This window comes from Pagrus pagrus (genome assembly GCF_965226575.1).
Source record: "Pagrus pagrus genome assembly, chromosome: 24".
In the NCBI taxonomy this organism is placed as follows: Eukaryota; Metazoa; Chordata; class Actinopteri; order Spariformes; family Sparidae; genus Pagrus; species Pagrus pagrus.
In genome coordinates this window covers 1,611,301-1,624,419 of record NC_140206.1, presented here as the reverse complement: position 1 = coordinate 1,624,419, position 13,119 = coordinate 1,611,301, and the positions used below count along the sequence as shown (strand labels likewise).

The 13,119-nt window shown below is 43.1% G+C and overlaps 1 protein-coding gene across 3 annotated transcripts; it reads left to right on the top strand.

The window, feature by feature from the left end:
* The first annotated feature begins 1,205 nt into the window (after nucleotides 1-1,205).
* dusp27 (dual specificity phosphatase 27) lies at nucleotides 1,206-10,172 on the top strand. 3 transcript variants are annotated; one of them, XM_084347460.1, is made up of 6 exons: nucleotides 1,206-1,247; nucleotides 2,539-2,678; nucleotides 3,543-3,670; nucleotides 5,223-5,454; nucleotides 5,536-5,753; nucleotides 7,007-10,172. In XM_084347460.1, the coding sequence occupies exons 2-6, from the start codon at nucleotides 2,560-2,562 to the stop codon at nucleotides 9,775-9,777; spliced, it is 3,468 nt and encodes a 1,155-aa protein (XP_084203586.1). In that variant the 5' UTR covers nucleotides 1,206-1,247; nucleotides 2,539-2,559; the 3' UTR covers nucleotides 9,778-10,172. The 3 variants fall into 3 exon arrangements, with proteins under 3 accessions (XP_084203586.1, XP_084203587.1, XP_084203585.1); XM_084347461.1 differs by having other exon boundaries at nucleotides 1,207-1,247; nucleotides 2,536-2,678; nucleotides 3,543-3,661; XM_084347459.1 differs by having other exon boundaries at nucleotides 1,207-1,247; nucleotides 2,536-2,678.
* The last annotated feature ends 2,947 nt before the right edge of the window (nucleotides 10,173-13,119 follow it).

The window sequence follows — 13,119 nt, the reverse complement described above, 5'->3', positions numbered from 1 at the left end:
TTGAAGAAGCTCATCAGTCCACCCTCACTGGACTTCATTTTGTAGTCATCTATTACAAATAAACAAAACGCCAAGTGACCTCACATCGGTGAGTGTGTGACTTAAATTAGCTGCATTCTGAGGTTATAAATAGCCGAGACGATTGTCAGCTGACCGTAGATAAACACACGAGCTGCGTTCAAGCTCAGGAGACAAAGTCGTCTCTGTGGCCGTCTGACAAGATCAGCTTTGAAAAGGCAGAAACGTAACTAAAAGTGAAGTGACTGCGTAACCGCTACCGTTTATTTTATAAATCAAATGTGTCCTGAAATGCACGGTGTGTAATTTCTGCCACCCGGAGACTCGATGTCAGTGACGTGGCATCATGGGAGCTGTGGTCTTGATTGTTGGACTACGATCAATACTGATGAAGGAGAACGTTCACTGTAGAGGTAATATTTAAAGGTGCAATAACACTGAGAGCTGGTAATGAGACTCAAAAATCAACTTTTCTTACAAAAAGCACCTTTAAAACTTTTATTCCCGTCATGTTTTGTTTTCCTCCTCATTCTTTGAAACGCAACGTAAGTTGTGGATTTCTCTGGTTTGAAATTTAGGATAATGTCAGTACACAAGTCAACAACATGTAAGAACAAAGGTCACACAGGTCAAACGTTTTAATGCAGAAATGTTGCAAATTATATCTTAAATGTCTCAGTTCAGTTAACTACAAAAATCAGGAAGGCTGCGTACGACACAGAGAAAACATAAGACTTACTTTGCTTCTAAAAATGCAGTTTTTTAATGTTTCATGCAGGAAAAATGAGTCAAAAAAGTGAAAAAAGGACAAAAAGAAGAGTAAAAAACTAAAACAGGAAAAGGAAACAAGGAAAGGTGAAGAAATAAGGAGAAGGAAGGATGGACAGATGGGATGAAGGAAGGAAAGAAGCAAATACACTTTAATAATGAAGGAAAAAGGGAGAAAATCAGATTTGATTTGATGCAAAATGTTTTAAAACAGGACGAAGAAAGAAAAAGAGATACAAGATGAAGATAAAATCCAACATGGAAGATAGAAAAAGGGAAGTGCAGAAGCAGATAACTTCAGAAGTACTCTACTCGAGTAGAAGTACTCAGTTACCTGCAGCCCTGGTGTCGGGTGTCTCCACAGGCCTGGTGGGGGGAGGTGGGTGAGGGACTCTCTCTAACTTTAGTGTCAGTGTGTCCACCGTCAGCGCCAGACTGCGACCGACGGCCTCGACACCGAGGTAAGAGCACACACACACACACACACACACACACACACACACACACAGTTTTATATAACGCTCTCCTGTTTCGGTGAGTTTTCTCACTTCTGATGAGTGTTGATGTTTGTGTGTTTTAAAGCTCGGAGCTGTGAGGCCGTCAGTGCCGCTGATCTCAGGCCTGACAGGCTCTGACGCAGCTGTCGCCCGGGTTAAATATAGAGGAGCTGGAAGGCCTCAGATCACACACACACACACACACACACACACACACACACACAGATTTACAGCAACACTGGTCAGATTTTTTAACACTTTAACTTTAGATTTTGGGAACAAACAACACGAGCGGACAAACAGATTTCTCCAAGTTGAACTTGTTTCTTCAAGGTTTCTCTGAAGACACTCGGGGAGCCACAGTCACTTGTTTGTATCTGAGTTTACTCTGTTTGACACCACCCTCACAGCAGGTTAGCTTAGCTCAAAACCTGATAAACAGCTGGACGTTTGCCATCCAGCTTCTCTAAAGCTTGTTGGATCTCTAAGTGTGAAGATGTTTTATGTGTCGGAGTATTTCTGAGGATCAGATGTTTAAGTGGTTGGTTTTCTACAGACTCAGCAAACGACGCATGAGCATGCTAGCATATCTTGTCAGCTAACGCTCAGAGAGAAAGCAGAGGACTGTACTGCCAGAACATCAAACTGTAAACTATCGACTTGTTTTTGGACCGACTTCTTGTCGTTTTGTCGCATTTTGCTCAAAGAATTGAGCCTCTCGGATAAAAAGATCACTGTGAGAGTGTGTGGAGCTCATTGTTTCATTAAATCCTCCTCTCGTCATCAGGTTATTAGATCACATTGATTTTCTAGATATCACCTTTAGACTCTGGAAGCTGTCCTGTCTCTGAGTGCGACTCACCGAGCTGTGACGCATTTCTCTCCTCTCTCGTGGTCGTATTTCTAAACTGTTACATCCCAGATTTCTGCTGTAAGACCCGTTCTTTACTTGTTTGTTTTGTACTTCCTGTCACTTCTTTGTCTCCTAAAGCTACAATTTGATAGATTTTTAAACTTATTTCTCATGAAGTCAGATTAACTGTCACACGTGGTGAATGTGTTTCATTCTCTTGTTGGATTCTTTGTCTTCAGTCTCATTTTTAATATCCTGCTGTGTAAATTATAATAATTATAGGCAGCAGTCATGTGAATGGTGCATTTTTCCAGCTCAGTATAAAACTCATGTAAACTTTAAGATAAGATTGAGCTTTGTTGTAGTTAATATAAATCAAAGTGATTTTCTTTCTCTCAGCAGGAAGGCAGGACTTTGGTAGCCATGGCGTCGACCAATGAGAGCGGGGAGCCTGGTGATCAGACAGTTCCTGTCGGAGACGAGGAGGACGAGAGGAGCGTCCAAGGAATCCAGTCTCGTTACCTCCGCTGTCCGTCCCCCAGGTAAGAGACCACCTGAACAGGCTTCGGACACAAACGCTCCAGATTCATGTTCAAATGTCCCGACGTCTCGATAGAAATATCCAGTGGTTTCACAACTACAGACATCTCAAACAGCGGCCTCACGCTTCGCAGCCATCTTGTTAAAATGTCCAGCGGCTTCATACTTACTAATGTTGAAAAGCTCCCTAAAACAGTGGTCTCTCACTTGGCAGCCATTTTGTTACAAATATCCAGTGGTTTCAAACTTAAGAGCAGTAACACATTGTCTTGAGTAATGGTATCTCACTCTCACTTGGCAGCTGTCTCGTTAAAACTATCCAGTGGTTTCATTCTTAAAATTGTATATAAAAAGCTGTCTCAGATAGTGGTCTCTCAGTTGGCAGCCATCTTATTAAAAATGTCCAGTGGTTTCACACTTAAGAGTGTTGACATATTGTCTTGAGCAATAGTATCTAGCTTGGCAGCCATCTTGTTAAATCTATCCAGTGGTTTCACTCTTGCAAATGTTTACAAGCTGCCTCTAACAGCGGTCTCTCACTTGGCAGCCATCTTGTTCAAAAATCCTGGGGTTTCAAACTTAAAAATGTTGGCACGCAGCCTGAGCAGTGGTCTCTCACTTGGCAGCTGTCTCATTAAAAAAATTAAATGGTTTCACTCTAAATATTTGTTATAAAGCTTTCTCGAACAGTGGTCTCTCACTTGGCGGCCATCTTGTTAAAAATATTGAGTGGTTTGGCACTTACAAATATTGAAATGCCGCTTCGTAAGGTATTACTGAGCAGCAATATCTGGTTTCTCGAGCAGTGGTCTCTCGCTTAAAACTGATAAGTCTCTCTTTCCTCTGTTCTTCCTTCTCTCTTTCAGTTTCTCCATGGCGTCGGAGTCCAGGTTCTCCATGATCTCAGGCTCGGACGCTGCGAGCATCTTCATGGAGCCCATCCACCTCTCGTCGGCCATCGCCGCGAAGAAGATCATCAATGAGGGTGAGACAGGTGAAGAGGATCCTGTGTTGGTGGCAGCTTTCTCGAAGCTTCATGTCCTTAACGTTGCTGCTGAGATGTTTGTCTTTGTGTTCATTGTGAGAAAGTAGCTGTCCTCAGATACTTTTAATTTAATCAGGCTGTGTCTAATAGGTCGTTTTGTGGCCACATTCTTCAACTGGAAGGACTTAAACACCACTGAGATGTGTTTGTGTGCACGGAGTCTAAAATCCCCCCTTGGTCACTGCTTCTTAATTGTAACTCATTATACAATTTGCACTTAAGTAGCACATGAGTTTAGTTGCATTTCCTGCGATACGTCTTCATCTTGTGACCCCGTCCGTCAGCCTCGAGGTCTGTTTGTTTTGTGTGTTTATTCCTATGAAAAATTGTTGTCTGACTCGCGTCCTCGTTCCTCAGCAGCTGACTGGATCGACTGTCAGCGACTCCCAAAACGAAAAAAAGGACAAAATGATGTCAAAGACTCTCCTGAGAGAGTCTGGACTGTTATCAGACTGATTTTAAGCCGCTAAATGACATTAGTTGACGGGCTTGAACCATTTTGAGATCTTTAAAATGAAATTGGACTAAATTTTAGATCTGCAACTGTTATTTTTATTAGCAATTAGTTAATAATTCTCTATATAATGTCAGATATCCATCAGATCCGTCCTCAGACTGTTTTGTTTGACTGATTGTCAGATCAAGAAGCAGATCTCTCACTGGAGAAGCTGTGAAGGTTTTGTTTTGCTGAGGAATAGATGGGTCAACCCTTCACCGGCTCATTCTCTCTCTACCGACGAACAGATGCAAGAAAACTGAATTTTCTAAAGTCACATAAGTTTTGTCTGAAATTGAGAATATCGAGGCTTCATCTCTCCTGATGGACGACTCAGCGGAGATCTGACTTCTCTTCGGCGCTTCAGCATTTGGAATAATGAGCTCTAAGTCCACATTCAACGGCTCTAATTTGGCAGAATAATCTCCAATTACTGAGAGTCGGCATTTCATTCCCTCGGCTCATTACCGCAGACAGAGATGCTCTTGAGTCGTGCTGATTGAGGAAATGAGCTGGTATGACAAAGATCTGCTCCTGTATCCCACTTCTCCTCCCACATTACATTAACAGCAGCTTAATGGACGATGTATGTTTCATCTGCAGGGCGGACGATGCGGCCGTGACAGCCGCATTAATGAAGTGATTGTTGTAAAGTCTGGTGATCTGTGAAGCTTCACAGCATTCAGAGAGCGATTTCGCTTTAACATGCGTGTCTCAGAGAGTAACCCAGGGAAGATGAGCTCTTCTTTGTGGGGTTTGAAGGAGCAGCTCACCCAAAAAGTCAGAGTCAGTCATCATCTCCTCCCTCCATGTTGATATAAAGTCAGGTGAAGTCTCGTAGTCCACCAAACATTTCTGGACCTTCACAGTAAAACAATTGAAGCAGCTGGAGACTTGATTTAAAATGTAAAACATGCCATTTTCAGCGTGAAGGTCGCTAGCTCGGATAGCAACAACTAAATCTTTCCAAGTCGGTCATAATCGTTGATCTGCTTCCCCCCTCAGAGCTGCCGCCTCGCAGCGTGCGTGCCGAGTCCGTCCCGGAGTCCATGCTGGAAACCGCCGAGCAGCTGATGGTTGAAGACCTCTACAACCGGGTCAGGGACATGATCGATGACCGCAGCCCCTACAACACCCCCTGTGTGCTGGACATCCAGAGGGCCATGGTGCAGGACCGGCTGGAGGCTCCCATCAACCCTGTGGACGAGGTGTGGCCCAACATCTTCATAGCCGAGAAGTGAGTCTGGACATCGATGTGTGAAGATGTTTATACAGGTTTTCTCTTCCTTGTCAGTTTACGTCTGAGTCTCTTCTTCAGATCTGTGGCGGTCAACAAGGCTCGCCTGAAGCGAATGGGCATCACCCACATCCTCAACACCGCCCACGGCACGGGGGTCTACACGGGCGAGTCTTTCTACACCGGCATGAACATCCAGTACATGGGCATCGAGGTGGACGACTTCCCCGACGCTGACATCTCCGCTCACTTTCGTTCCACCGCCGAATTCTTGGACGAGGCTCTGCTGACGCACAAGGGTGAGAAGCGTTTTGTTTTGTCGGTCTCGTGAGTGAGTTCAGTTAAGTTTCAGAAGCCCAGAGAAGCTTCACTGTAGCTGCTGAGCTAAAAGTGTTCGATGAAAGTTTTTGAGGGCACTTCCTCGTTGAATTTAAAGACCAGCGGACCTTCTGTGTTATTTGACTTTGGGCTCGTGATGAAAGCATTTAGATCATCGATTCGATTATTATGATTCTTGATTTCTTCAAATGTAAGTTTCCACCCCAATCTCTAAAAAAACTCATAAAATTATGAAATGAGAGATTTCTTTGTGTACTCTGGTGTCCTGTGGTGTTTCTGCCCTGTCGTTATTTATCCGTTGACTAAACAGACACAATAGACAACTCTTTCATTATGGAGCTGAAAGCACATTTTTCATCCACATGTCCCCCGGGGGTCCACGGTGACACGGTAGAAAGACACCATCGCACTTCCTCGCGGGAAGACGTCTCCGCACTTACACAACATCACAGTTTCTGAGAAGAGTTTTACGGACACACAGAGCAAATCTGTGTTCCTGGAAGAAGAAGATCATGTAACAGTCGCAGTGTTGATCGTCTCTCATTCATCCAGACTGCAGCTGATTCATGAAGCGATGCCAGCGGGCGTCAGCAGCGAGTCTCATCGCTTTGTGTAATGAAATTCTTAAAGCCACATGTCATTTATATTTGATCAGCGCAAATCAACTGTTTTTACTGTTTTCCTAACAGACGATCATGAGATTTAAGTCATTCCCACATGTTTTCACTAATGATGTAATCAAATGTACATCATAAATTTTATTTTTAACTTTCATTGAGAGTTTTGCTTCCTGACTACGGAGAATGTTTCAACTGCAACAAGAGCCGGACAATTTCAATTAATCATTTAACTTCAAACCCCCATATTTAGCATTTAACGTCCGATTATAAACATTTAAGAAATGGATTTTAACACTTTAAAGTAGCTGTAAACACACAGTTAATGAGGGCTTTTTTAAATACATTTTGACAACATTGTGAAGTTAAAAGTCATAAATATGAGATAAAAACTAGATATGACATTCAAAGTCATAATAATGAGAAAAAAAGGTCATAAAAATGATGAGATAAAAGTTTAAATGGTTTAACTGGTGGTATCAGTGGTACAATAACGTGAATATTTGTTGATGTGTTTGTGTAAATTAATGAAATTACTATAAATCCCTTTATTGGACTCACTCGGGCTAAAATCACTGTTTTGTTTATCATTGCAGGAAAGGTTCTCGTGGTTTCCATGATGGGCGTCAGTCGCTCTGCTGTCCTGGTGGCGTCCTACCTGATGATCTTCCAGCACATGAGCATCATGGAGGCGCTGACGTCCATGAGGAAAAAGCGCCCCATCAACCCCAACGAAGGCTTCCTGAAGCAGCTGCGAGAGCTCAACGAGAGCCTGATGGAGGAACGCGACGACGATGATGACACGCTCAGCCAGTGCTCTGTTATCGATGCACGCGCACGTGCTCGCATCTTCGGCGAGGGCGGGGATGATGATGATGATGATGATGATGATACTGATAAAGAGGAAGAGCAGAGTATGATTGGGGTGAAAGCACAGTCCATCATGATGGAGGAGGAGGAGGATGGACAAAGCGTGATGAGCAGCATCGCCTCTTCAGCAGCTGCTGCGGCGCTCAAGAGCGGCACGATCGGAGCGCAGAACAGACGGGACAACCAGGGACCGGCCCACAATCAGGAAGAGATTCTCCTCGAGCGGGAGCGCAGAGAGGATGGCGAGGATGATGACGGTCTCGACAGCATGATCCGCGAGTGGCAGCGGAGGAACGAGAAATATCAGGACGATGACTGGTGGGAGAAGCAGCTGAACAGCGACGGTGAGGATGTAGAATCTCTCGCCGAGGGTCGACCAAAGAAGACGAAGGAAGACACCGATGTGGACAGTGTCACCAGCGAGGACGTCCGAGCTGTGAAAGAGCGACTGAAGCGTCGCAACAGACGTCCCCCCTCAGACGCGATGTCCACCTCCAGCTGCACGAGTTACTCTGATCTTTGGAAGCAGCGCTTGAGAGAAATTGAGGAACAAGCTGCCACTCGCTACCGCAAGAAACAGGACGACGAAGGCAGCGAGAGCACCGCAACGGAAGGTGGCGAAGGACAGAAAAAGAATATTGATGATGAGATGGAGAGCCTCCTCTCTGACACCACCTCCATGTACAACTTCTGCCAGAAGAACAAGGAGAAGATGACGCCTCTGGAGCGTTGGCGCATCAAGAGGATCCAGTTCGGCTGGAACAAGAAAGATCGAGAAGACGGAGAGAAAAGTTCTGTCGGAGACGGAGAGTGTGGTGACGGCGAAGGAGAAGCGAAGACGCCAGCATTCAAAGATGTCAACCTGACGGCGTATCAGTCGTGGAAGCTCAGGCAGCAGAAGCGTTTTGGAGAGGAGAACAAGGATGAGATTTTGGAGATGAGTCGGGGCGAGGACTCTGCAGCGATCAAAAGGAGGCAAAGACGCGAGGAGATCCTGGAGCGTTCGAAGAAAAATTTAGAGGAGAGTCAGTCCATGTGTGGCTGGGAGAACGAAAGCTGCGTCAGCGGAGGGACGATACCTCTGTCCGCCTTCTGGGCTGGAGCTGGAGTGAATGGAGCGCCGAGCGTCGCCAACGATGACAACATGTCCATGCTGAGCGGCAGGTCGTCTGTCATATCCTCAGTTTCACAGCCTCGCAGCATGAGATCAGCGCAATCCTCAGTCCAAGTCAACCCTCCAGTTCCTCCCATCCTCCCAGTTCCTACTGTCCAGGGCCCCGGAGGTGAACCGATGGTAAATCTCTCCAGCATCCAAAACTGGATCGCTAACGTCGTCTCCGAAACGATCAAACAGAAGCAAAGCGAGATGAGCCTGCCTCCTCCGTCACGTGCTGGATCAGAGCTCAGCTACGGCGGTGCAGCGAGCGTGCTTTCAGGTCGCGGCATGGATGACGACAAAGCGTCCTTGATGAGCGGCGCCTGCTATTCCAGTGCCCTGTCTCAGGGTCGTGGCAGGGCAGCGTCAGTCCTCTCAGGCGGCGGGTCGAGCAGCATCTCCGGTCTCACTGGAAGAGGCTCGGCTTTGGGCTCCACTCTTGACTCCACCTTTGGTTCCAGGAAGAACAAGATCACCACCACCAGCGTGCCTCTTTTCAGCCTCTTCCAAGACCAGGTCGACATGGGCAAACTGGACGCCATGGACAAGGAGATCAAGTCGGAGATGAGGGGCAAGATGGCCACTTACGAAAAGAAGAAGATCCTGGAAGACAACAAGCGCAGCACCCTCTACAAGAAAAAGAAACCGAAGGAGGACGAGGATGAGGAGGAGGAGAGGAAGAAGAAAGAGGAGGAGTTTCTTGAGGAGACAAAGAAAAAGGAGAAACCAGCGAGGACTTATGGCCTCTCTGGGTGCCTGAACCTCAACCCTGCCCTGGAGAAAGCGAAGGACACCAGCATCGACGACTGGCTGAAAAGCGTCAGGCCTCCTCCGAGGAAACCGGCCTCTGGAGCCGAAGCTGAGGATCCCTACGACGATCTTGATGCTTCCGCTTCCGAGTTCGACTTTTCAAGCCGCAGGGCCTCGTACGCTGTTGATGAAGAAGAGGAGGAGTCTTACGGCGTAACCTCCAGATACAGATCGAGGTTGCGCGAGGATCTAACGCGCGAAGATGCTGAATATTCCTGCAACGGGTTCCACAGCCGGGCAGGGAGATCGTACGGCGCTTACGGCGACAGCGACGAGGCAACTGAGAGCTACGCCGACCTCTCTACGAAGAGAAAGTCCGCTTATCATTCACGATATGAAAGCAGCGAGACGGAGGGGAGGAGGAGCAGGAGGGAGGAAGCCAACGAGGAGGAGGATGACATCGCGACGTTCATCGCCCAAACCAGGCAGAGGGTCAGAGCTCGGGCCGCCGCTGAGGCCGAAGACGACGAGGTGCTGGTGGCGTGGAGGGCGCAGCAGGAGGCGAAGTCACAGAGCAGGAGCGAATCTTAGAGGAAACTACTGATGCAGAAAATAAGAGTTGAGAAGAATTCATGAAAAGTCAAATCTTTTGTAAAGGTAGATCACGTTTTTTAAATCGTAGACGTCGATAATCGAGAAACAAAGCCAGTTTATATCAGTATCAGTAGGGAGAAAAAGCACTTTTGCCTCATCATGCATCAAAAGCTTTATACAGATGATTGTTTAGAGCCTCGTTATTAACAAAGACTTTAAATAAAAGTAGGTTTAAGGCTTTGGTTGCACTATGGTTGAATGTAATATTCATTTTAACACATTATTTAGCGCCTATTTTCATAAAAGATGACGTGAAACTCCTGAAAAATGAATCAAATCCCATTTGTACTGTTATATTATTTTATTATTACAATAAATGTTCTGAAAAATGATGACATGTGTTTGTTTATTTCATATATATGGAGAAAATAATCACTTAAGCAAATATCTCCAAAAGCTAAATATGTTGCAGGAGAATAATGTGTTTTTACATTTATGTTACATTATATTGTTTTTATTATATTACAATTTATAATCGTGTCTATATAAAGTCATAGGTTATGGACGGAAACACTTCTAAATGGTAGATTTATAATAAACATATGTTAATAATTATTTAACTGCTAACAACAAATAAAATGCTTTACAAGCCATTTTTTAAGGAACTGTAAAGATTTATGAACATCAACTGCAATGTATTTCCTTTATATTGACCATTCAAATAATGTTTATAGATAATATCATATATAATATATAATAAAGTATTATATATTATATATATAATAAAATATAATGTTTAAAGATGAACTACACAGTATTTATGAACATTTACAAAGGTTTATAAACTTGACTTGACACTTGAAAATTGCTTAATTAATTGTAAATAAAGCATTTTATTGTTTGTAAACGGTGAAATAACTGTTAACTAAAGGTGAATTAATTGTAAATCTACCATTTTAATGATACTTGTTGATATTTAGTTAACAGGTATATATTTTATATTATCGATTGACTGACTGTAGAGGCAATAGATTAGACATATTTACAAGAAAATAATAGTTATGTTTATTACACATTTTATTAATTTGTGTCTTTACTGGTTCAGATTTAAATATTTAAATGGAAAACTGACTTTTGAGTAAGCGAAACCACTGAAATACTGTTTTCTGTACACCAGAGCCGGAGATTTTATTTGATGTTTAATGCTTTAAATAATTTAATATATTTATTTTAAAGAATAATTCATGGAGGCAGTTGATGTTCTTTCCCATCTGTCTGGGGCCCCCTAGTGGCAGGAGGCCCGTGATGTGTGTCTACAGCTCAGATTATATCTAAAGTACATAAAATCATAGGGTAATGTAGGAAATGAGCAGGAATATGATGTTTACGAATACATTTTAATTGATCGTTCCTTCTTTTCTGCATTGCAAACGCAGGCAGAGTTGGATCCAACCATGGTTCAACTCGTGTTCACTTGTTTTGTGCAGCAGAAAGCTGAAGAGATCTTAAATCACAGTTCCTTTTATTTGTCCTGTAAAACAAGCCGAGAAGAGCGTTTCCTGGAAAAGTGTCTCATAATTCTGTTAAATTTGGTTGTGAAAGACTGTTTTGTTCTCAGAAACAGGCCGTTTGTGTTGATTTGTGCAAATCCAAGTCTCTCTAATAAAAACTTACACCACCATCTAGTGGACAGTGGCAGCAGTGCTGTTGATATGTTGAGATTTGAAGATGTGAGGGATATTTTCAGAAAACTAATAATTATATAACTAACATAGCTGTGTACCTGTTTGCATAACACCCATACATGTGAGACTTTAACACTCACTGCAGCTTATTGTGAAGCTTTACATACCACGGCTGGATAAACCACTACGGGAATGTTGATCTTCAGCTGAAAGAAGAGTGAGGTAGTTGGTAATTATCAGGCAACATTTTCATCAAACTTCTATGAAAATAACCTCAAATGATCACAATAATGACCTCAAGATGTTTTTACAAATAACTTATTTCATAATAACATTCTGCTATTTTGTAACAAGCAGTTAATAAATAGTTGCTGATATCTTTATTACAGTTTAAGAACAATTTTAACTTGTTTCTGTCTGACTTTTTAAAAAAACATTTACATTTTCACCAATTTTTATCACTCCAGCAGATCAGTCCAACCTCTGGAGCAATGTTCCTGAATGACAATTTTGGTTGGATAGTTGATTGTTTTGTCTGTTGGTTGGTTGATAAGTTGGTTGTTTGGTTGGTTAGTTGATTGTTTCATTGGTTGGTTGGTTGGTTGGTTAGTTAGTTTATTTGTCTGTTGGTTGTTTGGTTGGTTAGTTGATTGTTTCATTGGTTGGTTGGTTGGTTGGTTGGTTGGTTGGTTAGTTAGTTTATTTGTCTGTTGGTTGTTTTGTTGGTTGGTTAGTTTATTTGTCTGTTGGTTGTTTGGTTGGTTAGTTGATTGTTTCATTGGTTGGTTGGTTGGTTGGTTGGTTGGTTGGTTAGTTAGTTTATTTGTCTGTTGGTTGTTTGGTTGGTTAGTTGATTGTTTCATTGGTTGGTTGGTTGGTTGGTTGGTTAGTTTATTTGTCTGTTGGTTGTTTGGTTGGTTAGTTGATTGTTTCATTGGTTGGTTGTTTGGTTGGTTAGTTAGTTTATTTGTCTGTTGGTTGTTTGGTTGGTTAGTTGATTGTTTCATTGGTTGGTTGGTTGGTTGGTTAGTTGATTGTTTCATTGGTTGGTTGGTTGGTTGGTTGGTTGGTTAGTTGATTGTTTCATTGGTTGGTTGGTTGGTTGGTTGGTTGGTTAGTTGATTGTTTCATTGGTTGGTTGGTTGGTTGGTTGGTTGGTTAGTTTATTTGTCTGTTGGTTGTTTTGTTGTTCTCATACGTTTATTTTTAAAGGTTGATGCTTATCGTTGTCATTACTACTACTGTATTTTTTTGGCAAAAGTAAACAGCAGTAGTGTAATCAGTAATGGATTACTGTACACATACAGTAATATTGTAAAGACTCTCATTACTCTCAAATGAAAGTAACTAGTAGTATGTAATACATTACAGTTTGGAAGTAACTTGCCCAGCAGTAGTCAGACCGTTGGCTGACCTCAGGCCTGTGTCATGGTTCTGGACCCCTCTGGACCATAATTCAGGCCCGTTACTGGGCCGGACCAACTCTGCTAATCATCTCATTATGAGTACTTTTACTTTTAATACTTGAAGTGGCTTTCGCTGATTGTATGAGTATACATTTAAAACAAGGACTTTCACTCCCAACAGAGTATTTTTTACATGATACTGCTTCTTTTACTTTCAGTGAGACTCTGATTTCTTCCACAAAACAAAA

Excerpts from the sequence above, each read along its gene's own strand:
- dusp27 (XM_084347460.1), top strand. The coding sequence starts at position 2,560 with ATGGCGTCGACCAATGAGAGCGGGGAGCCTGGTGATCAGACAGTTCCT. Across the intron at positions 2,679-3,542 it reads CTCCGCTGTCCGTCCCCCAG|TTTCTCCATGGCGTCGGAGT; the intron begins GTAAGAGACCAC and ends TCTCTCTTTCAG. Across the intron at positions 5,754-7,006 it reads GGCTCTGCTGACGCACAAGG|GAAAGGTTCTCGTGGTTTCC; the intron begins GTGAGAAGCGTT and ends TTATCATTGCAG.